Source organism: Pelophylax lessonae, assembly GCF_965119305.1.
Source record: "Pelophylax lessonae genome assembly, chromosome: 5".
NCBI classification, from domain to species: Eukaryota; Metazoa; Chordata; class Amphibia; order Anura; family Ranidae; genus Pelophylax; species Pelophylax lessonae.
The window spans coordinates 380,278,448-380,303,900 of record NC_138772.1 but is presented as its reverse complement, the minus strand read 5'-3'; the positions used below and the strand labels follow the sequence as shown (position 1 = coordinate 380,303,900).

Sequence of the window (25,453 nt, the reverse complement as noted above, 5' to 3'; positions counted from 1 at the left end):
GCCCTCCATTGATGCACTCACGGCGGTCTTGGACTCCTTTCTTTCCTGGGTGGGGGTGGCCTTTGGGCAGGGTGGGGGCTAGCAAAAAGCATACCCCCGCCTTCCCCTACCTCATCAGATCTTACGCTATCCCAGAAGGTGGCCTTTTTGGTGGCTATAACTTCTGCTCGTAGTGTGTTGGAGCTGGCAGCGTTATCTTGTGGTCCACAAAGAATAAGGTGGTTCTTCACCCATGTCCGTCGTTCATTCCTAAGGTAGTCTCTGATTTTCATTTGAATGAAGACATTGTGTCCCAGGCCCAAACATCCTAATTAATAGGATGTGGTTTGGGCAATTCGGGTGTTTTTGGCAGCCACAAAGTCTTTTCAGTGGTCACTCATGGTTTGTAATCATGGATGGGCCAAGAAAAGGGCTGTCCACTTCTTCTGCGACCATTTCCAGATGTATCATACAGACGGTGACTCAGGCCTAATCTAATAAGGGTCAGGTTCCGCCTTTTCCTTTAACTGCGCACTCTACTCAGGCGCTAAGTGCTTCTTGGGCCTTCTGTCATCAGGTGTCCATGGCACAGGTTTGCAAGGCAGCCACTTGGTCATCTGTGCACACTTTCACTGCATTCTACAAAGTGGATGTGTTTCGGCATCTCCGGATGCTTCCCTTGGCCTGCAAAGTTTTGCAGGCTGCTGGTTAGAGGGTCTGTTCCCTCTTTTGGGGGGTGTTGTTCAGGTTGAGCTCCTTTTACCTGGTTGGTTATTGTGTTTAGCCTTGGGATATTTTTGTTGTCCCACCCCTCATGTTTGGCACTGCTTGGGGATGTCCCTATGGTTCTGAATAATGGAGAGCTGTGTCCGTCAATGAACGAAAGAGAAAATTCGATTTTTGTACCATAAATTCCATTTCTCGGAGTTCATTGACGGAGTATGGAGTTGTAATTCTTCTGACACTGCTTGTTACTAAAACTGAAGTCTTAAAGCTGAGAGAGGGAGTATATACCACCTGAGACTGCCCATAGGCTTAGCCAAGTCTTTTTTTCTGCCTAGTGTCCTTCTCCTTAAGGGGGCAATCTAACCCTATGGTTTTGAATAATGGAGAGCTGTGTCAGTCAATGAACTCAAAGAAATGGATTAAACGGTAAGTGCAAAAATCCCATTTTTCTCTAGCGCTCATCGACAGACGTAGTCCTCGGTGATATACCACCTTCGGGTTATGTTACCTCCGCAGGAGCAGGACTAGACAGGAAATTAAAAAGCTCTGGCCACACCCTAGGGGCAGTCCCAGAGGGTATATCCTCTCTCTCTCTGCCTCAGCAAATCAGTTATTTTCTGTCTAGTTAGGAGTAAGGACCTAGATACCTTGCTGGGATCTTAGGTCCTGGCAAGAAATTTTTTTCTAAAAGGATTTTTGGACAGCTTTTTTTCTCCAGTGTTCCTGTGAGATCTTCAAGCAAGAAAGCTGAACTGGGCGACGGGCTGGATGTTGAGATCCGGTGGTCACCCCAGTTCAGCCTACGAGCGCGTGCAGGCCATAGCTCCGCGCTGAGTCGGCCGCGACAAAGTCCCATTAAAGGACTGAACCCGCGAGTTAAACGTCTCGCTGAAACGCCAAAGACCATGAGTCACGGCGTCTGTATCGATCGACAGCCCTCCCGCCCCGGTGGAGAGGGGTACTGTCAGGAGTTGGTGCCCGCCTGGTTCCGGTATGGTGAGTAGTATGTTCCCCCTGTTTTCCCTGATGGGTTTTGTGGTGAACGCGGGCCCCTCTCTGTATGGTAAGAAAGAGTTTCTTTCTATCCTATAACATGTCACAAATCCTCCTACTTTGAGTGTGATTTTATGTGTGCAAAAGCCAGGAGGCTTGGTTTGGGAGCTAACAATCTATTGTATACATGTTTTAAAGATGTAATCTGTGGCATTCTGGGAATCTTATGGGTTAAGTATAAGCTACCTACCAGTCAGAAGCCATGGACATGTAGACTGCCTTCCAAGTCAGATCTCCAGCTAATAGCAGGCCTCCCGAACGGCCATGCGGTCCGCCAGGGCCGGTACCGCCAAACACGCCAGATCCCCAGGCAGAGAGAGTGTTGTGTGCCTGCAGCACACCGCTAGTCAGCACAGGCCGCCGCCATTTTTTTTGCTGGATCGCACGAGCCGCCATTTTGGCGTAGCCTCGTGTCTCCAGCATGGAGGCGGCCATGTTTTAGGTGATTCTACACCTCGTGGAGCTTGGGGGAGGCGCCGGAAGGCGTACAGAGGGGCGGAGCCGCCTCCTTTCTTCCTGGGCAGCCAGCCAAAAGACTTCCTGTTTGTCTAAGACAGCGCTGTAAGCTGTTGCAGTTCAACTCTGAACATCAAGTGGTGAGCCTGGGGGTCTATCTCTCTCTCTCTCGATCGATAGGGATCCCTAGCAGGTAATACTAAGGGGTTTTTTGTGGCGCTGAGGGTCAAAAAAAAAAAAAAAAAGTTTTTTCTTTACTTTGAATTATATCATCCAGGAAGTAACTGGAGTTATTATGGACCCTGCCACACAGATTCCCCCACCTGTTTCCCTCGAGGGGGCCTCGGGACCCGCCGGTGTACAGAGTATAGAGTCATTTACAGCAATTTTGGAGTCTATGGTGGCTCGGGTGGAGGCGGCCTGTCAGGGACGGGGGTCAAGGAAGCGACCCCCGCCTACCCCTATACCATCTGACACCTCTGACTCTGATTCAGAGATGGTCACTGCAGTTGCAGGTTCCTCTGCAAGGGCTGCTATCCCAGGTAAAGCCCCCTCAGACAGTGAAGAGGACGCTTCTTCTCCTGCTATAATTCAGGAAGAAGCATTGGTGGACGCACTAGTTGTGGCAGTGCAAGAAACCTTAAAACTTGAGGCTTTACCGGCAGAGGCAACTGAAACAGAGAGGCCTTTTGGGACTAATAAGCCCATCAAGACGGCGAAGGCTTTTCCTGTACCTAAATGTTTTGGAAATCAGATTAAAGGAGAATGGGAACATTCTAAACGTACCTTTACTATTTCCAAGCGTATTGCTAGACGCTATCCGTTTGAGGAATCCATCATTAAGAAATGGACGGTACCACCAGTCGTGGATCCGCCTATTTCCAGGCTGAATAAAGCCACGGTTATTCCAGTGGAGGACACTTCGTCCTTTAAGGATCCGGTGGATCGAAAGATAGAAGCGGAGTCCCGCACTATCTTTTCTCTGATAGGGTCAGCATTTAGACCAGTAATTGTTATTGGTCTAGTTTCCCAGACACTTACAGAATGGGCGAAAATGGTACGCCAAGATCTTAGGGGAAAAGATATTCCCCAGGAGACATCTGATTTGATAGAACAGATCATACAAGGGCTACGGTTTATCTGTGACGCAGCCTTGGACACTACTCCCTTGTTAGGGCATGCATCTAAGTTAGCAGTGATCCTCAGACGTGTGCTGTGGTTAAAATGCTGGTCAGCTGACCTAGGTTCCAAAAAGACTTTGACCAATCTCCCTTTCCAGGGGAATCGTCTATTTGGAGCCAACCTAGATGAAATCATTAAGGATGCCACCGGGGGCAAGAGTACTTTTTTGCCACAGGCTGCAAAAGCTAAGGAACCTCGCAACAAGCGAGGACCTTTCTTTACCGCCCATAAAGGACGCCCGGCTGGTACTTCCGGGAAAGGCAAGACTCCTCCAGGAGGGTTCAAGAAGGGCTGGTCGGACAAACAGAGGACCAACCCAGCCAAACCCGAAGTAAAGGAGTACACAGCCTGAAGGTGCGCCCCCACCCAATTTCAGGGTGGGGGGACGTTTTCACCGGTATTCAGGACATTAGATCGAGCATCAACCACTACTACCGGTGCGATTCTTCCCTTCCAACATTTAAGTACAGGAAGCGGTAGTTACCGTTCCCTGTATAGATCTTTTCCTTTACCTTTTCCTAAGATTAGTCCCGATACCTCACAGGAATCGGATCTGATTGACCAGATAGGCCAAGTAGCCTCTAGTCGGGTGACTTCGGTCCCTGAGGTTCAACCAGAAAAGATCACCTTGCCTGATAACTATCAGGTATCTGATAAATGTGTGGGAACAGAAAACGACCAGACTTTCTCGGATGGTCGGGGCCAGATACCTCTAGGGACGCCTGGTTCAGATCCAATCAGCGCCAGTGGTCCTAGAAATTCTAGGCTGGCCTCTTCAAGCCGGCCTGGCCGACTTGGACAGGTTAATCGCAGACGTTCCGTGGGAACTTCGTCTCAGGGAGTGTCTGTAGTCTCAAGGACCTATTTACCTTCGTGCTTTACAGTCGCTGGTTTTAATGGCCTGGCCATTGAGACCCAAGTACTGAAGGACAGAGGTTTGTCTACTTCTGTCATTCCTACCCTTATTAAAGCAAGGAAAGCGACTTCCAGCAAAGTCTATTATCACACATGGAAGACTTATATTGCGTGGTGCGAATCTTTAGGATTTCCTCCACGTACCTATTCGGTGTCTCGAATATTGGCCTTTTTGCAACAAGGGGTTGAGCAGAAGCTAGCCTTGAGCACCATCAAGGGTCAAGTTTCAGCATTAGCAATCTTCTTTCAGAAACCTTTAGCTACCAAATCCTTGGTGCGGAATTTCATCCAGGGGGTGCGGCACCTGGCTCCTCCAGTCCGCGCGCCCTTACCGCCCTGGGATCTTAATTTGGTTTTGTCGGTTCTACAGAAACCTCCCTTTGAAAACATCAGGGAGATTCCCTTGCTTACTTTATCCCAGAAGGTGGTCTTCTTGGTGGCTATTACTTCTGCTCGCAGGGTGTCAGAACTGGCTGCATTATCATGCCAGTCTCCATACCTAGTCATTCATAGGGATAAGGTAGTACTTCATCCTAAGCCATCTTTTCTTCCTAAGGTGGTTTCAGATTTTCATCTGAATGAAGATATTGTACTACCTTCCTTGTGTCCTCAGCCCAAGCATCATCGGGAACATGCGTTGCATTCCTTGGATGTGGTTCGGGCAATCAGGGTATACCTGAAAGCTACGGAATCATTCCGTAAGACGGATTCACTTTTTGTGATCACGGATGGCCCCAGAAAGGGTTTGCCTGCATCTGCCGCGACCATTGCCAAATGGATTAGACAAACGGTGGTACAGGCTTATTCTATTAAGGGTCAGAGTCCTCCGTTCCCTGTTAGGGCGCACTCCACTCGAGCGCTCAGTACTTCCTGGGCCTTTCGCCATCAGGCGTCAGTGGTCCAGGTATGTAAGGCGGCCACTTGGTCGTCGGTACATACCTTTACTAAATTCTATAAAATTGATGTGACGGCATCGGCGGATGCCTCATTTGGCCGCAAGGTTTTGCAGGCTGCAATTTGAGGAGACCGGTGGTCTACCTCGAGGGTTTTTTTCTGTTTGAAAAATTTTTTTGTTGAGTCTCATCATTAAGGATGAGCATTGTAAACTTCTAGTTGGCACCGGTTGGGCCTTCTAGATTGGGATTTGATTTCCATTTTCCCACCCCTCAGTCGGGATACTGCTCTGGGACGTCCCGAAGGTGGTGTATCACCGAGGACTACGTCTGTCGATGAGCGCTAGAGAAAAATGGATTTTTGTAAAATCTTACCGTAAAATCCTTTTCTCTTAGCTCATCGACAGACGTAGTCCCCGCCCCTCTGTTTTGGAGTTGGGTTGGGTTAAATTCTCTAAGCACTGCTTTTTCACATAACTGATTTGCTGAGGCAGAGAGAGAGAGGATATACCCTCTGGGACTGCCCCTAGGGTGTGGCCAGAGCTTTTTAATTTCCTGTCTAGTCCTGCTCCTGCGGAGGTAACATAACCCGAAGGTGGTGTATCACCGAGGACTACGTCTGTCGATGAGCTAAGAGAAAAGGATTTTACGGTAAGATTTTACAAAAATCCATTTTTTTTTTTTTTTTGTACTCCTAAAACCCCCTTCTTGGAGTTGAGTGAGTTTGAGGTTGTTCAGCAGTGCTGCTTTAATATAAATCTGAGGCATGCTGGAAGTGGAGGAGTTTGCAAGTGTTCAAATCAGTACAACCCAAAGATCTCTAAATCCTGTGTCCCTAAATAAACGCAAAGTAAAAGATTTTACAGTGCGTACAAACAACAATTTTATGTAACTTCTCAATGATGAATATTAATACAGTGGTGATCGAAAGTTTGGGCACCCCAGGTAAAAATTTTTTTATTAGTGTGCATATAGAAGCCAAGGAAAGATGGAAAAATCTCCAAAAGGCATCAAATTACAGATTAGACATTCTTGTAATATGTCAACAAAAGTTAGGTTTTATTTCCATCATTGACACTTCCAAAATTACAGAAAACAAAAGAATGGCATCTGCAAAAGTTTGGGCACCCTGCAGAATTTATAGCATCCACTGCCCCCTTTGCAAGGCTGAGACCTGCCAGTGTCATGGATTGTTCTCAATCATCGTCTGGGAAGACCAGGTGATGTCAATCTCAAAGGTTTTAAATGCCCAGACTCATCTGACCTTGCCCCAACAATCAGCACCATGGGATCTTCCAAGAAGTTGTCTAGAAAACTGAAAATAGTTGACGCTCACAAAGCTGGAGAAGGCTATAAGAAGATAGCAAAGCGTTTTCAGATGTCAATATCCTCTGTTCGGAATGCAATTAAGAAATGGCAGTTATCGGGAACAGTGGAAGTTAAAGCAAGATCTGGAAGACCAAGAAAAATATCAGACAGAACAGCTCGCAGAATTGTGAGAAAAACAATTCAAAACCCACGTTTGACTGCACGATCCCTCCAGAAAGATCTGGCAGACACTGGAGTTGTGGTACACTATTCCATTATAAAGAGATACTTGTACAAATATGGTCTTCATGGAAGAGTCATCAGAAGAAAACCTCTTCTACATCCTCACCACAAAAATCAGTGTTTGAACTTTGCAAATGAACATATAGACAAGCGTGATGCATTTTGGAAACAAGTTCTGTGGACCGATGAGGTTAAAATTTTACTTTTTGGCCGTAATGAGCAAAGGTATGTTTGGCGAAGAAGGGGCATTTGGGCGGCACAGTGGTGTAGTGGTTAGCACTTTCACCTAGCAGCAAGAGGGTCACTGGTTCGAATCCCAACCACGACACTACCTGCCTGGAGTTTGCATGTTCTCCCTGTGCCTGCGTGGGTTTCCTCCCACACTCCAAAGACATGCTGGTAGGTTAATTGGATCATGTATAAAAAATTGGCCCTACTGTGTATGTATGTAAGTTAGGGACCTTAGATTGTAAGCTCCTTGAGGGCAAGGACTGATGTTACATAGTTACATATACATAGTTGCATAGTAGGTGAGGTTGAATAAAGACAATAGTCCATCCAGTTAAACCTGTGTAGGTGTGTGTGGCCGTAATCATCTCGCATACCCCTAAATGTTCTGATTCTTGAGATGTATGTCTAAGAGTCTTTTGAAAGCCACCATACTTCCCGCAGAAACCACCTCTTGTGGTAGAGAATTCCACAATCTTGTAGCCATAACAATAAAGAACCCCCCTCGTTGCCTGAGGTTAAAACGCTTCTCCAGTCGCATTGTATGCCCTCTAGTCCTCATGCAATCCTTCCGACTGAATAGCTTTTTTTCTATGCTGAGATCACCATTGAGATATTTATAAATTGCTATCATGTCCCCTCTCAGGTGTCGCTTCTCCAGGGAGAATAAATCAAGCGATTGCAGACGCTCTTCATAATTAAGGTCCTCCAATCCCCTAATTAGTTTAGTTGCCCTTCTCTGGACCTTCTCCAGCTCCAACACATCCCTCCTGAGCACCGGCAACCAGAACTGGACAGAATACTCCAGATGTGGTCGGACCAGAGTTTTATAAAGTGGAAGGATTATAGTTTTATCTCTGGAATACATCCCTTTCTTTATGCAGGCTAATATTCTGCCGGCTTTGTCAGCTGCCGCTTGACATTGCAAGCTATTGCTTAGTCTATCCTCTACCAGGACTCCCAGATCTTTCTCCATTTTTGATTCCCCCAAAGGTTCCCCCCCTAAAGTGTATTGTGTTTTTATGCTTTTAGTCCCCAAGTGCAAAACCTTACACTTCTCCACATTAAACCTCATTTGCCATGTCGTTGCCCACTCCGTTATTTTGTCCAGGTCATTCTGTTGGATATCTGCTTCATGCTGTGCAGTTATTGCCCTGCCCAATTTTGTGTCGTCTGCAAAAACTGATGTAGAGCTACTGATCCCGTCAATGCTATTTTATGAATAAATTGAACAGGGTTGGTCCCAGGACTGAGCCTTGGGGGACCCCACTTACCACCTCAGACCAGTCTGAGTATGCGCTATTTATTACCACCCTTTGGACACGCCCTTTTAGCCAGTTCCGTATCCAAGAGCAGACCTTGTGGTCGATGCCTGCAGACCTTATTTTATAAATTAAGCGCTTGTGGGGAACTGTATCATGCGCCTTAGCGAAATCCAGGTACACCACATCCACTGGTCTCCCCCTGTGAATGTACAATGTATATGTAAAGCGCTGCGTAAATTGACAGCGCTATATAAGTACCTGAAATAATAATAATAATTTAATGAAAAGAACCTCTGTCCAACTGTTAAGCATGGGGGTGGATCAATCATGCTTTGGGGTTAGCATGGGGGTGGATCAATCATGCTTTGGGGTTGTATTGCAGCTAGTGCCACAGGGAACATCTCACGAGTAGAAGGAAAAATGGATTCAATAAAATTTCAGCAAATTTTGGATGGTAACTTGATGCCATCTGTGAAAAAGCTGAAGTTAAAGAGAGGATGGCTTCTACAAATGGAAAATGATCCTAAACACACCTCGAAATCCACGGGGGATTACATCAAGCGGCGTAAACTGAAGGTTTTGCCATGGCCTTCACAATCTCCTGACCGCAACATAATTGAAAATCTATGGATAGACCTTAAAAGAGCAGTGCGTGACAGACAGCCAAGAAATCTCAAAGAACTGGAAGACTTTTGTAAGGAAGAATAGGCAAAAATACCTCAAACAAGAATTGAGACTCTTGGCTGGCTACAAAAAGTGTTTACAAGCTGTGATACTTGCCAAAGGGGGCAGTACAAGATATTAACTCTGCAGGGTGCCCAAACTTTTGCAGACGCTATTTTTTTGTTTTCTGTTATTTTGAACGTGTAAATGATGGAAATAAAATCTAACTTTTGTTGACATATTATAAGAATGTCTAATCTGTAATTTGATGCCTTTTGGAGATTTTTCCATCCTTCCTTGGCTAATTTATGCACATTAATACAAATTTTTACCTGGGGTGCCCAAACTTTCGATCCCCACTGTACATGTTCAACTTAAAATGGTTAACATTTCCTACTTTTAGGTTAAAGATTTGTGAATAATAAAGGCTAATAGTGAAATGAATTTTGAAAAACGACAGGTGCACTTATAACCTAAATTTAAAATGATGTGAACTAGTAGTTTTTGTTTTGTTTCTTTGCATGGTTGTCTGTAATGTATACTGACTTTTTATATTTTTTGAGATCATTTGCGAGATCTCGGACTCTGTTCCTATCCACCATCTGTTTTTTAACCTACCACGCCTACCTTTTAAGCTCTGCACTACTTCTGTTCTATTATTAATAAAATGTACATTAAAATCTGGCATAGAAATTCAGAGACCTAATGGTCATGGCGGGTGTTTAATCTTGATGGCTTAAATGCGGAAATTAACACCGCATTGTGGTATATACTAGGACCACCTTGGCGAGTTAATTCTTTATCTAATGCCGGATTATTTTAGTTGCATTTTTGTCCTTTCCATATTCTAACCAGCTCTATTCTCAAATGACTAATCTACACTTAATGACATTTTATGTTTTTTGTTCTTTTAGGAGTATTTTGCAGTGTGGGTCGTTTTTCATGCACCACAGACTTACAATTCTGCAGGTATGTCATCGGTCCAATATTTAAAAACATTCCTAGATTATGGTGTAGAACCTGTGTCTAAAAAGGGTGGGGTTGTTGAAAAGATAATATCTGCACAAAGTTTGTGTGTATAGTTAAATATCTATTTATAAATCTATCTATATATCATATTGAGATGTGTGTGTATATAGGTGTGTGTGTATGTGTATATGTATGTGTGTGTGTGTATATATATATATATATATATATATATATATATATATATATATATATATATATATATATATATATATATATATATATATATATATTAGCATTCACAGCGCTCCATGAATCCTAACTAGTGGGTTATATTGCCTCCTCCATGAGTAGGACTAGGCAGAACAAAAAACACCTGGCTGCGCCCATGGGTCGTCCTCAGCTGGTAAATAAACCCCCTCTCTGCTCTAGGTAATCCGTTTGAATCTATCTAGTCAGGAGTAAGGACCTAGGCTCCTGGCTGGGATGTCTGGTCCTAGCAATTTTCACCTTCCTTACATCTTTTTTGTCATTTCTCTCGGGAGATCTACAATCAACTGCCTAGATTCAGTGCCCCCGCCGCCCAGTCAGCGAGCGTGTGCAGACCGCAGCTACACGCTAGGTCAGCTGTGACATAGCCTCACGGGCAGAGACTGGCCTGCGAGTTAAACTGCTTACAGGGTCGTATACGACCGTGCTTGGGTCTGAGTTGCAGCAGTCCCTTGGCCGACAGCTCCCCTACTTTGGTGGCGGGGAGTTCTGTCTGGAGCGTTACCCTCACCATGGAAGGGTAAGTACAGCCCCCCCTCTCCCCTTTGGTGGTTTTCTTTGGGGTGGACGCGGGTAACCTGCAGGGACAGTCAGACCTGCCTGCAGGTTCCCTCCTCCCATCCTTAAATACTTCACTGAGCTGGGCTTCCCCCCACTCCCATCCCCCCCGGTCTGGACCTAGAATCTGGTGGGGGTCCCAGGGCAGAGAATGCAGCAGAGACCTAAGGCTGTCTCATCTGATTCTGAGCCTCATGCCGCTGTGGATGTGGCCCGTCTAGGGGAACTTAATATCACACCCCCTGATCCATCCGATAGTGAGGATGATTCCTCCATGGTCGCAGCAGCGAATGAAAAACCGCTGGTAGACGCACTTATCACTGCAGTACGTGAGACTTTAAAAATGGATGATGCGGCTGATGTAGCCATGGATGTGGCTGTGTCTTTGGTACGCACTAGTCGCATCATACTCCAAAGGGGTTTCCTTATGTGCCTTATTTTGACTGATTTTTCTGTAACGAATGGGAACAACCAAAACTCCCCTTTGTGGTCCTTAAATGTTTTTCTGTACACTTTAAAAAAAAAGGAGGGTCCATCACCAGTGATGGACCCTCCTTTTTCTAGGTTGAATAAAGCAACCATGATCCCCAGTAGAGGAATCCCCATCCTTTAAGGACCCTGCTGACAAGAAATCAGAGGCTGTGGCATGCAGCATGTTTACTATGGCTGGTTCGGCATTGCGGGCAGGCTTTGCCTCAGCCCTGATGTCTCAGACCCTAACTGAAATGGGCCAAGCTTTTGCACCAGGGCCAGGGGGTTGAGCAGGTCCCCGTTGCTTATGTTGATTAGAGGACCAGTTGGTCCATGGGCTGCAGTTTATTTGTGAGGCAGCTTTGGATACAGCTCCTGTGCCGTCCAAACTTTGTTTCAGTGGTGGTGATTAGGCCCGTTCTGTGGCTTAAGAATTGGTCCGCAGACCAGGCCTTTAAGAAAGCTCTCATTGATCTGCCCTTTCAAGGCGATCGCTTGTTTGGGGCTACCCTGGATGACATCATTAAGGGTGGGGGGGGGGGGATCCTGAGTCTCCTTGTGCGGATTTAATTCCTGCGAAGGTTCAGGTGATGTCTGAACTACCTAAGGTCCCCTCTATCCCTTTCTAGGGAATTGATTTACCTAGGTCTGATTCTATTTCTGACCAGGGTGGTCCTTCCTCTGCACAAACTTAAGGGACCACAGGCTGCTGTCACACAGACAGTTCTCTCTCCCGATAAAGCAGCTGCATTATAGGATTGTGCAGCTGCTTTAGCAGGTTTGGCTCCACAGGAGGATACCGAAGTTCGTGATGAGGTCACGGGGTCCTCTGACAGACACCGCAGGCATCCAAGGACCACAGTAAGGCTAGTATAATCCTCGGCTAAGGCTGCTTTCGCAGTTTCTGTTATGAATCAAGAGCAAGGATCTTCCTATCATCCTGGTGGCTGTAAACGTCCCTTGGGGTCTTCCTCTCAGAGAAGACCAGTTGTCCCAAGGGCTGATCTACCATCCTGCTTTACAGTCCCTGGATTTATTGTCTTGGCTATTCAAAGCCAGGTACTGAGGGATAGAGGTCTGTCTGGATCAGTGATCCCTACTATGGTGAGGACGAGGAAGTCTTCCAGCAAGATATACCATCATACGTGGAAAGCGTACATTTCTTGGTTTTAGTAGCTTGGCGCTCATCCTCTATCCTTTTCTGTGGCTCGGCTCTTAACCTTTCTTCAACAGGGGGTTGATCAGAAGTTGGCCTTGAATACCATCAAGGGCCAGGTGTCTACCTTGCCAATCTTCTTTCAATGACCCCTAGCCATGCACTCTTTAGTTAGTACCTTCATTCAGGGGGTTCGACATGTGGCTCCACCTGTACAGCCATGTGATTTAAATTTGGTACTTTCGGTTCTCCAGAAACCTCCATTTGAGAATATTTGGGCGACTACCTCTGCCCGCAGGGTATCGGAATTGGTGGCATTATCCTGTCGCAGTCTCTATTTAGTGGTCCATAGGGATAAAGTGGTTCTTCGTACCTGTCCATTATTCCTGCTCAAAGTTATCTCTGACTTCCATTTGAATGAGGACATTGTTTCGCCTTCTTTGTGTCCCAAGCCGGCTTATCCCAAGGAATTTGCTTTGCATACCTTGGATGTGGTTTGTGCGATTCGGGTGTATCTGACAGCTACTGAGTCTTTTCAGAGGTCAAGACTTGCTTTTTGTGGTTACGGACAGACCAAGAAAAGGGCTGGCTGCTTCTTCAGCTACCATCTCCAGATGGCTCAGACAGTCACTCAGGCCTATTCCAATAAAGGTTAGGTTCCACCTTTCCCTTTTACGGCGCATTTTACTCGGGCGCTGAGTGCTTCTGGGGCCTTCCGTTAGCAGGCATCAATATCGCAAGTTTGCAAGGCGGCCACTTTGTCATGCGTGAATACCTTCACAAAATTCTAAAAGGTAGATACTTTGGCATCTGTGGATGCTTCTTTTGGCTGGTTAAGGGCTCTTATGTTTAGCTTTGGGTTAAACATCTCATCTTCCTTTTGGCACTGCTTTTGGACGTTATGATTTATGGAGCGAAGTGTCCGTCGAACTCAGAGAAATGGATTTTACGATAAGTACAGATATCCCATTTTTCTTTCTTCCACACATTTAATATAAAGATAAACATTTGCATTTCTCTTTCGTTCATTGACACACAGCTCCTCATCTTGACGATGGGGGTTATGCTGCCCCCTACAGGAGTAGGGCACTAGGCAGGAAAAAACTTGACTACTCCTATAGGGCAGGGCAGTTCCAGGGGGTATACTCCCACTCTCTGAAATAGGTACTCAGTTTTTTTTTCTGCCTAGTCAGGAGTAAGGACCTAGCTCTCTGCTGGGGTCTCTGCTAGTGGTGATTTTTTTTTTTTTTTCTTTTTAAATAGAATTTTGTCCTCTCTATTTTGTTCCTGTTGAGATTCTACAATTGCCAGACTGAGCAATAGACTGGATAATCAGGATCCTGAGGGTCCCCCCCCAGTCTTGCCAGCGATCGTGTGCAGAGCGCTGCTCCACGCTAGGTCTCTCGTGACCGAGCCCCACTGAACAGGGGCTGGCCTATGAGTTAAACGTTTCGCAAAGGCGCGTACGACCTGGCTTCAATCGGAGTCACAGCGTTCCTCTGGCTGAAAGCACCCACATTATGATGGAGCGGTGGTCTGTTCAGAGCGGTGCCCACCCTGTTCCTGGCATTGTCTGAATCACTGATTCTTACGCTCTTAAATGCTAGAAAATCTACCTCTAGGAAGATTTACCGTCGCTTTTGAAAGACGTTCATTGCGTGGTGTGAGTCTCTTAGGGTTCACCCTCGCTCCTTTTTGGTGGCTCGGATCTTGGCTTTCCTCCAACGGGCGGTTGAGCAGTGCCTGGCCTCGAGTACCATCAAGGGCCAGGTTTCGGCCTTTGCAGTTTTCTTTCAACGTCCATTGGCAACACATTGCTTGGTGTGTACCTTTATCCAGGGAGTTCGACACTTGGCTTCTCCAGTGCGGTCTCCATTGCTGCCATGGATCTCAATTTGGTGTTGTCAGTTCTCCAGAAGCCTCCCTTTTAAAAATATTCGGAAGATTCCCCTGCTTACGTTGTCTCAGAAGGTGGCCTTTTTGATGGCTTTTACTTCTGTATGCGCAGGGTGTGGGAGCTGGCCGCGCTGTTTTGTCATTCACCTTACCTTGTGGTTCACAGGGAGAAGGTGGTTCTTCATCTGTGTCCGTCGTTCCTTCCAAAGGTCGTCTGATTTTCATTTGAATAAAGACATCGTGTTGCCTTCCCTGTGTTCCAGGCCTTAGCATCCTAAGGAAATTGCCTTGTGTTCCCTGGATGTGGTTTGGGCAATTAGGGTGTACCTGCCAGCTACGCAGTCTTTTAGGAAGTCAGACTCACTATTTTTCCTCACGGATGGACCTCAAAGGGTTAGCTGCTTTTGCTTTGACCATTTCCAGGTGGATCAGACAGTGATTCAGGCTTATTCCATTTCCCTATTTGGGCGCATTCTACTCAGGCGCTTTAATGCTTCCTGGGCCTTCCGTCGGGCGTCAGTGATGCAGGTTTGCAAGGTGGCTACCTGGTTGTCTGTACACACGTTCACAAAGTTTTATTTGGTGACTGTGTAGGCATCTGCGGATGCTTCCTTCAGCTACAAGGTTTTGCAGGCTGCTATTTAGAGGGCTTGGTCCTCTTTGAGTGTTATATTTTTTTCAAGTGAGCTTCAGTTGTTTTATGGTTGAGCTCCATGTTACCTGTTTGGCTAAGTTTAGCCTTGGGAAGTATTTTTTTTTTGCGGTTTCCACCCCTCATGTTTTGACACTGCTTTGGGATGTCCCACATTGTCAAGAAGATTAGTAACTGTGTACGTCAAAGAACAAAAGGGAAAATGGGATTTTTGACTTACCGTAAAATCCATTTCTCTGATGCTCATTGACGGACACCGCACCCACCCCTCTATGGAGTTTGGGTATTTTCCTTTGACACTGCTTGTAACAAAACTGATTACCTATAGCAGAGAGTGGGAGTATACCCCCTGGGACTGCCCCATAGTCGTAGTCAAGTTCTTTCCTGCCTAGTGTCCTACTCCTGTAGGGGGCAGCATAACCCACATAGTCAAGAAGATGAGCGGTGTCCATCAATGAACATCAGAGAAATTATTTTTCCGGTAAGTCAAAAATCCCATTTTGTGTGTGTGTGTATATATATGTGTGTGTGTATGTGTATATATATATATATATATATATAAATTATGTACGTACGTAACACTTTTTTTTTTCTCCCACTCATTTACTTTGATAGGTTCCCTTGGCCCACCAGAAGAGTTTGCAGCAAGGGTTGATATTGAAATTGACAGCCCAGGCCCTGCATGCATGCTCAAAAGTATCCAGTTAAGAGCAAGGGTTGGTTGTGCGAGGATACATGCCCCTAAGGACTTGCAGGTACATTTCAAGTATAAAAAAAACTCAACTCTGAAACTATACTGCTGGACAAACAAGGGATAGTAGTATAGTAGAAAATAAGTCTGGGGTACATCCATCTGCAAGTTACATAGTTACATATAGTTGGGTTGAAAAAAGACACAAGTCCATCTGGTTCAACCAAAAAAAAAAAATTTATTGAAAACCCAGCTATACAATCCCATATACACAATCCTATACCCGCAGTTGATCCAGAGCAAAGTGAAAAAACCCCCCCAGCTAAGCATGATCCAATTTGCTACAGCAGGGGAAAAAAATTCCTTCCTGATCCCCCGAGAGGCTATCGGATATTCCCTGGATCAACTTTACCTAAAAAAAAAAAAATTTAGTACCAGTTTATATTATGTACACTTAAGAAAGAATAAAGACGTAAAGAATGCCCCCTTTCTAGACGTAAAGAGTGCCTAACTTCTGTTTGTAGTGAGGAAGGTATTGTTTGTTTTTTTTTTTTTGCTGGTTCTGTGGTGGATATATTATAGTTGCAAACTTCAAGGTACTATGGGGGATGTCCTTCAGACACTGCACATCACAGATTGGGACATGGTCTCTCAAATTGGCCCACCTGATCATGTGATGGCTGTGTTCAATCACGTGCCCCTGTAACAGCTCTTCACCACTTCACACAGAGCTCAGTGAGGAGAGGGAAAGCAGATCGCTTCAGCCTGTCCCGGATCTGTGTGTAGCTGCTGATTTGACTGTGCAGCTATAGACACATCCCACACAGTGCAGCCATTTGTAAACTTTGCACCAAGCACCAGCTTTCACAAGTGCAAGTCCAAGTGCATATCCACTCAAGTGCACATCAACATCTGTCACAGTGTACCAGTGTTCCATCCACATCTGTTGGTGTCTTAGGCCAGGTACTAGTAGTGAGGTGTCATCTCCGCTGTAAAGAATTAGGGGCCCATATCACATGTGGTATCTCCATACTCGGGTGGAGTAGCAGAATGTATTCTAAGGTGTAATTCTAAGTATGCCTGTGCTGTGTGTTAGAAATATCTTATAAATTGACAACTTTTTGTAAAAAAAAAAAAAAAATTCCACAAAACAAAAATTTACGTTTTTGAAAAGACTCCGTATGCTTCATAGAAAATACGTTGGTGTGTTTGCTTTGCTTTCCAAAACGTGGTCATTTTGTTAGTGTTTCCACTGTCTGGGTGCTCCAGGGCTTCCAATTTAATGTAATGGGTAGTCAGGAAATGAGATGAGTAATTTATGCCCCCATAATGCCTGAAGTGGCTCCTTGGATATTGAGCTTCTCTATGTGGCTTGGCTGTGAAAAAGTCTTAGAGTGTGTTTTGGGGTGTATGTCTTAGTATGTTTATGCCGCGTGTTGGAACTGTCTTCTAATTTGACAACTTGGTATAAAAAAAAAAATGTAATTTCTCTTACGTCCTCTGACAGTCACCGCCCATTCATATAGTCTTCACGATTGGGTATTGGCCTTCTCCGCAGGAGCAAGCTAGGCAGTAATTTTGTTAATACAACAAACATTAACATATAGACACACCCACAGGGGGCCGCCCCTTTGGCCAATATCATCCAGCCTGTAACACTCTAATCCAGTTCTTTGCTGCCTAGCGTCAGGAGTAGGCTAGGTTTTCCCTGCTGGGACCTAGTGTCTGTTTTTTTTTTTTTTTTTTTTTTTTTCTTTGTTTCTTTCTGAAAAGTGATTTTTCTTTTAAAATAGCTTTTTGTTTTTCTCACCTACACTAGTTAGAATTTGGAGGACTACAAGGGTCAGCAGAACTGTGCCTCGCACTGGTTAATATAGAATCTTATGGAGTCCCAGTCTGCCTTCGAGCGTCGCAGGCTTTTGGTACGCCCAGGCCTCGCAACGACAGTGCCCCTGGAAGCGGGGACGAGCCTGCAAAGTTTTCCTATCTTCACTCGGATGTCTCAACTTCAGAACGCCCGGGTGTTGCTAGCATCCTTCCTGGGAACAGGTTTTGAGGGGGTATTGAGTAGGATGGCGGTACATGTAAAGTTTGCTGTAATATCCCCCTTAATGGCCGTGGGATGGCCCCCTGTGTCTTACCTTCCCTGCCCCTGCGGGGGCGCTCCTGCGGTGCAGACTGCCATGCGGGGGGGGGCTTCCTTATCCCCGGGGGTGCTCTGCGCAGATCCCGGTGGGGCCAGTGCGGGCGTTTGCTGCGGCGTTTGGCGCTGTTCGCCCGGCCGCCATGTTTGGTGAGGGCTGGCTGTTTGGCCTCAGTGTGAGGGCATCGGCTATTTTCCATCATCGTCAGTGCCGATCGGGCGCCATCTTTAGTGTAGTTGGATGTCCTGTTCTGGGAATCGGCCATTTTCTAAGTGCTTTTCCTCCATTGACTATCGGGCACCATTTTTTTGTGGCTCAGGTCTGGCTTTTGCCTCTAGGGGCGTGAGGTCACTTCCTCCTTTCACATCAGCCTTCTCTGCAGTATGGCAAGTATAGGCACACTGTGGGGGGATTTTACGGTTTTTCTCTGGCTATATTCCTGCTAGCACTCTTTTTTCAGTGTGGCTTTAGTTAAGGGAAGGGTCTCCACCTGTAGTGCAGTTTGCGATGGGGGTCTGCGGGAACCGCCGGTTTAAAGGGCCAGTGTCATTATTTTGGCACTTTGCTAATATGGAGTCCCAGGATAGCAAATTCCCCACAGACCTAGTTGGTGGTTCAGGTACTCCTGATTGCACTTCCTTAGCCTCTTTATCTGCTGCACTTTCAACTTTAGCGTCAAAAGTTGATCTGCTGATGTCTGACCAAGTTACAAAGAAACGCCTATGCCCTCTCAATCTTCTGACTCAGAGCCTGAATTGGTTGCCATGGACAACGTCCCCCCTGAGGGGTCCCCGTTCTCTGTCGGATGTGGAGGAGGAGGAGGATTCATCCTCTGGGATAGCACGTGACGGCACTGCGGTAGACGCACTTATTAGCTCCATTAAAGAGACTTTAAATCTTGATGATGAGCCCTCCATGGCAGGTAAGCGGGTTTCCTTCGGGACCCGCAAGGCCCTGAAGTCGGGTCAGGTTTTTCCTTGTCTCGAGGAATTTCAGGAAACGGTAAATGACCAATGGCGTCGCATTAAAGAGCTTGTAAACCTCAGAAATTAAAAAAAAATGAACACCTAAAAGACAAACCCATAATGAGCTAGTATGCATCGCATACTGGCTCATTATGAAATACTTACCTTAGAACGAAGCCTCGCAGTGCCACCCGCTCACCTGTCTCATGGGTGACATGTTTGGTCACCCTTCTTCCGGGTTTGCAGCATCCGGCCATCTGATTGGCTGGAGCCACGATGACGTCACTCCCGCGCATGCGCGCGTGAGCCCACGGTTGCTGCACAGGGCTCTGAAGGAACGGCACGAGCGGCTGTTCTTTCAGAGCGCATGCGCCAGTGATGTCACTGGCTGCATGCAAAGTAAATATCTCCTAAACAGTACATGTTTAGGAGGTATTTACAGTACCTATAGGTAAGTCTTATCCTAGGCTTACCTATAGGTACAAGTTGCAGAGGAGGGTTTACTTCCTCTTTAAGCATACGCTGGTGGTACCTAAGAGATTTAAGTACCGTTATCCCTTTGCGGATTCGGTTGATTCTCGCTGGACTGTGGTTCCTAAAGTGGACCACACTGTCTCAAGACTGAAGAAATTCACCTTGATGCCCATGGAAGACTCCCTGGTGTTTAAGGACCTGGCTGATAGAAGGGTGGAAACGCTTTCCCACCACGTGTGTGTGTGTGTGTGTGTGTGTGTGTGTGTGTGTGTGTATATATATATATATATATATATATATATATATATATATATATATATATATATATATATATATATAGTGGTGGTTTCCCTGCTGAAACTGGTGTTCGCCTCAGTGATGGTCTCTCAGAATGGGCCAAGGTGCTTAGGCGCACTCTGGTAGCCGAGTCGGTTTCTGCTGCTGCGCTGGACATGTTGGATCAAATGGCACAGGCTGTGATGTACCTGTGTGACGCGGCTTTGGACGAGGCTCCTTTGGTCGCACGTCTACCTGCGGTCGAGTTTGCAATCAGCTGCATTATTTGGCTGAAAAGCTGGTCGGCCAACCACACTTCTAAGTAGACAGTGTCTGACATCCGTTATGCGGGGGATTGTATTTTTGGTGACACTCTGGATGAGCTGATCAAGGGGCTTACTAGGGATAAGAGTACTCTCTTGCCTCAAGTTTCAAAGGGTAAATCTCTCCGCGCTAGGCGGGGTCCCTCCTTTAAGACTAACCGGGGGTCCTTTCGTGCCTTCGGGGCACAGCACACCCCTTCCTGAAGGGACGCACTCACCCGTGCCAGGGGTGGGGGTACGTCTGCTTTGTTTTCCCGAGCCCTGGCTGTCCGAGATTCAGGACAGGTGGGTTTACGAACTTATTGTTCAGGGTACAAGATCAAGTTCCAATCTCGCCCCGCAGACAGATTCTTTCCATCAAATCTCCATCTGACTTGATCTTCAACGGGCGGTTCAAGATCTTCTCGCCCAAGGGGTCATCGTGCTGGTCCCTCCGCAGCACAGGTTTCGGGGGTTTTACTCCAATCTGTTCATGGTGCCCAGAAAAGAGGGCAAGGTGCGTCCGATTTTGGACCTAAAGTACATGAACTGCTTTGTGCGGGTACAGGAGTTTTGGATGGAATCCATCCGGTCAGTGGTGGCATCTTTGAGTCCAGGGGAATTCATGGCCTTCATCAACCTGAAAGATGCGTATCTGCACATCCTTATTTACGAGGGTCATCAGCGGTATCTCCACTTCGCAATCGCAGACGAGCATTACCAGTTCGTGGCGTTGCCCTTTGGTTTCGCTTCGGCTCCAAGGGTGTTTACCAGGGTTTTGGCTCCTGTGTTGGCTCTGCTACGAGTGCAGGGGATTGCGATCCTCGGTTATCTGGACGATCTCCTGTTAAGGTCGAGCTCAAATGCCACTCTGTTGGGCGATCTGTCAGTCACGGTCCAGAAGCTCCAGGCATTCGGGTGGACCATCAATTTTCAGAAGTCTGCTCTGTCCCCTTCGGTTTGTCTCTCATACCTGGGGATGATCTTGGGCTCAGACGAAGTTCTTCCTTCCGGAGGACAAACTCCAGACTCTGCAGAACGAGATCAGGTCCCTCAGGGACAACGATCTCTCCTCGCTGCGGACCTACATGTGTTCCCTGGGTCTGATGGCGTCGGCCTTCGAGGCGGTCCCTTTTGTACAGTTTCATACGAGAAAACTGCAAAGCAGAGATTCTTGCCAGGTGGGACAGGCATACTCAGTCTTTGGACAGGAGGATTTCTCTAAGCCACCAGGTGAGATCGGATCTTTTTTGGTGGCTCCAGTCACCGATTCTGACACAAGGCAAAAGTCCTTCTAGCCGTTATTGTGCACGGTGCTTACCATGGATGCCAGCCTGTCGGGCTGAGGTGGAGTTTTGGGCACGATCTGTGCCCAAGGGATGTGGTCGGGGTAGGGGTCCTCCCTACCGATAAATGTCCTGGAGCTCCGGGCAATCAAGCTCTTCTTGTTCCGTTGGTTGGCTCGGCTTCAGGGCTACCCTGTGCGAGTGCAGACGGACAACGCCACAGTGGTGGCGTACATGAAATGAGGGGGGGCACCAGGAGTGCCTGGGCGGCCAGGGAAGTGGCCGAGATTCTGTCTTGGGCCGAATCGCATGTTCCGGCGATTTCGGCCATCCACATACCAGGTGTGGAAAAATGGCAGGCGGACTATCTGAGTCGCCAGACCCTGGACCAGGGGGAATGGTCCTTACACCTGGAGGTATTTCGCCTTCTGTGTGTCCGGTGGGGGTCTCCGGACGTGGATCTGTTCGCATCCCGTCAACAAAAAGGTGGAAAGGTTCGTGGCTCGATCTCGCGATCCTCTGGCGGATGCCTCGGCCGCCTTAGTAGGGGCCGTGGCGTCAGTATCGGCTGATGTATGCCTTCCCTCCAATTCAAATGTTGTCCAGATTCCTCCGCAGGTAAGTCTCGGAATGGATGCTGGTGATTCTGGTAGCTCTAGACTGGCCGCGTCGGTCTTGGTATGCAGACATCATGCAGATGGTTGTCGAGCCACCCTAGCGGCTTCCACTAAGAAACGATCTTCTGTCTCAAGGACCGTTCTTCCATCCTGCTTTACGCTGGCTTTAATGGCTTGGCTGTTGAAAGCCAAGTCTTGAGAGACAGGGGTACCCTGTCGGCTCCCATTCCTACCTTGCTAAAAGCTATAAAAGTAAGGAAGTTTTATCATCGCACATGGAGGGCATATTTTGCCTGGTGTGAGTCACAAGGTTTTCACCCCCGCTCCTTTTCAGTGGCAAGGGTTTTGGCTTTTCTGCAGACTGGGGTGGATCAGCGCCTGGCGCTGACCACGATCAAGGGCCAGTTGTCGGCTTTGGCCATTCTTTTCCAGCGTCCTTTAGGAATCAAATTCCTTGATTCACACCTTTATTCAGGGGGTGCATCATCTGGCTCCCCCGAGGAAGGCTCCTTTACCTCCCTGGGACCTGAATCTGGTTCTGTCTGTTTTACGACCTCCTTTTGTGAACATCATAGGGATCCATCTGCCAGTGTTACAGAAGATTGCCTTTCTAGTGGCGATCACAGCTGCTCGCAGAGTGTCTGAGTTGGCGGCTCTGTTATGCCACTCCCCCTATCTGGTTGTTCATAAGGTTAAAGTGGTCTTACGACCAAATCAGTCTTTTTTTTTTCCTAAGATGGTTTCATCCTTCCACCTCAATGAGGATATTGTGTTGCCTTCGCTTTGTGCAAAGCCCAAGCATCCGAAGGAATTTGCTTTGCATTCCTTGGACATGGTCCGGGCGATCAAGGTTTATCTTTCCGCCATGGACTCTTTCCATAAGTAGGATTGTCTGTCCTTCCTGAGGGACCTCGAAAGGGGACAGCGGCGTCTGCAAATGGATCAGACAGACGATTGTGCAGGCCTATTCGATTAAGGGTCAGGGAACCCCTTCCCTGTTAAGGCGCACTCTACTAGAGTTTTTAGTGCGTCTTGGGCTTTTCGCCACCAGGCGTCGGTGACTCAGGTGTGCAAAGCGGCAACTTGGTCGTCTGTACACTCCTTTTTCTAAGTTTTACAAACTTGATGTGTTGGCATCTTCGGATGCTTCTTTTGGCCGCAAGGTTTTGAGTGCGGCAGTGGTCTAAAGAGACATGCTATTTTTCTCTGTCTTAGTCATGGGGTTTATTTCATTTCTTCTGGGTTAGCTCCTGTTCAGCTTTACTTACCCCGTTGGTTCAGTTCAGTTTTTTCTCTGACCTGGGTGCTGCGTTGCCTATTTTTAAGGTTGCGTCTTCCCACCCTTCAAATCTACACTGCTTTGGGACGTCCCAATCGTGAAAACTGTATAAATGGGCAGCGACTGTCAGAGGACGTAAGAGAAAATAGAATATTTGTAAAATCTTACCGTAAAATTCTTTTCTCTGAATCCTCTGACAGTCGCCGCCCCCGCCCCTCTCTTTGGGGTTGGCGGTTTTTCATGGACTGCTTGCTACATAATTGGATTAGAGTGGTACTGGCTGGAGGATATAGGCCAGAGGGACAGTCCCCTGTGAGTGTGTGTATATGTTAATGTTGTATCTACAAAATTACTGCCTAGCTTGCTCCTGCGGAGAAGGCCAATACCCAATCGTGAAGACTGTATGAATGGGCGGCGACTGTCAGAGGACTCGGAGAAAAGAATTTTACAGTAAGATTTTACAAAAATCCTATTTTTCTTTCCCCATTTTCCAAAAACGTGGCAAAAAGACTCCTTATGCCTCACAGAAATAACATTTGGGTGTTTGCTTTGCAATCGATAAATTAGATGTGTAATTTATGATCCTTGAAAGCACAAAGTTGCTTCTTGGATTTTGGGTCCTTCTATGCGGCTAGGCTGTGAAAAAAAAATCTCACATGTAGTATCCCCTTAGGAGGAGTAGCAGAATGTGTTTTGAGGTGTAATTGCAAGTATGTCTATGCCGTGTGTGAGAAACGGGGTGTTTAAAATGACAACTTCAGAAAATTCACCATCCCTCTTACTCTCGGTTTGTCTACTTTTAAAAACAGGATCATTTGAGTGATATTTGCACTGTCGTGGCATTTTAGGGCCTCTGGAAATGAGATAGGCAGGCAGTACATCAGGATTGATCAATATATATTTGTAGCCGCTATAAATTTTATAGGCTATATAATATACATGGATTTGGGTTATTTTTACAAAAGAAATGTAGGGGATTACATTTTTTTTGTTTTTGGTCTCTTAATTATGTGACAAAGTTAAAAACCCAATGGTGATTGGGAAAAAAATTCATTTGGGTACAATGTTGGCATTCAAAGCGTGACAGCGCTGCAAATTGCCCTAGGCAGGAAGGGGGTGAAAGTGCCCAGTACAGAACAGCCACCTGCTTTCTTTAAGGAGTGCTAACAGCCCTTCTGATCAACAACACAGTGCAGCAAAATTGTCAAAGTGACAGCAAAGCTCTGCTGATTTCCCCTGGAAAGTTGCTTTGCCATTGTATACTGCAGGGACCAAGCTATCGGAAAAACAGTCAGTCCTACTTTTCATGTATACATAAAGGCTACTAATTATAGCCTTCTTTCATGTGCTGTGTAGCTGGCAAATAAAATAAAATAAAAAAGCCTTCGATTTTTTTTAACTCCATTTTATTCTAACATTTTTTAAACAGTTCGTATGTAACCATTAAAAACAGCACTTTTGATGAGTTTTAAACTCCTGTTCCCAGATAGTATAATAAAGTTGTTTTAATAAATGATGCTGGTGTAACAAGATCTGTCTGAACACCTCATCATCCCATTCATTGTCCTTGCACCAAAAGATGTTAACTTTAGGCCCGAGGGCAGCAGCTGTCATTTCTGTTACCTGTGCCATCTATTGTACAGGTTTGTGTCCAAACTCCACCCATTTCAGCTCCGCAGGGTGGGGGTGTAGTGCTTTCTATATATGATTTTAGTTCTAAAATTGTAATTCTGTTTTTTATTTTCCACCAAAGACTATCCATTTAACCTGTATCTATGGATCATCTGCCAAACAACTGCTGCCATTGAAAAATGCAGGGAATATTGCTGCTCATTTAAAAATTATGGTAAGCACGTCTATTTTAGATTTAGTCTCTAGTCACACCTGAGCAGATCAACTTACTGGCGTTTTTTAAAGCTTTTTTGCAGCTTTTTACAAGCTTGTTTAAAGTATTTCAAGCGTTTTGCAGCTTTAGGCATTGTTTTTAGCCAATAGAAAGCACTAGGGGCAGGAGAGCTGCTGTTTCAGATGAAAACGAGCAATAAAACGCTCGTTAGGCGGTTCTCTTGAGGTCTATGGGGCCACAAGTGCTTGTAATCTGCCAAAAATAAGCTCGTACGTTTTTGAGCTTCAGGCGTTTTGCTTAAGCTGACAGAACAGGGGCCATTAAAATTAATGGGATTTGGCTTGTTGAGCATTTTAGAGCTTTAAGCAGAAAATCTCTCAGGTGTGAACGGGGTCTTAGAGTCTACTGTTTAATAAAAATTACATTGATTGTACTGCTAATTATGTCATTCTTCCACAAAGTGTCCAAATGAAGATGGTTTTTCTATAGACCCCGAAGATTTGTTTCTTGCACCAGGGGAAGAACAAATGGTTGCGATTAAGTTCTCTCCACATCATTCAAATAGAAAACAAAGGTATGTTTGTGACGTGAGTCACTTTGGTTGGGGGGATGGTGAAACCCAGATTGCTTTAGGGAGGTTGGGAGACTCCTCATCCAGTTTCCCCAATCCTTCCTATGTGTAAGTCACCCTGT

The 25,453-nt window shown here is 46.2% G+C and overlaps 1 protein-coding gene across 1 annotated transcript in view; it reads left to right on the top strand.

Annotated features, from left to right (window-relative positions):
- Positions 1-25,453, top strand: part of CEP192 (centrosomal protein 192) — a 506,433-nt gene that overhangs the window by 338,277 nt on the left and 142,703 nt on the right. Inside the window, exons 27-30 of the mRNA XM_082258491.1 lie at positions 9,826-9,880; positions 15,496-15,635; positions 24,668-24,760; positions 25,222-25,334. Of these exons, the coding sequence (XP_082114617.1) occupies positions 9,826-9,880; positions 15,496-15,635; positions 24,668-24,760; positions 25,222-25,334 (401 nt within the window). The remainder of the gene's footprint in view (positions 1-9,825; positions 9,881-15,495; positions 15,636-24,667; positions 24,761-25,221; positions 25,335-25,453) is intronic.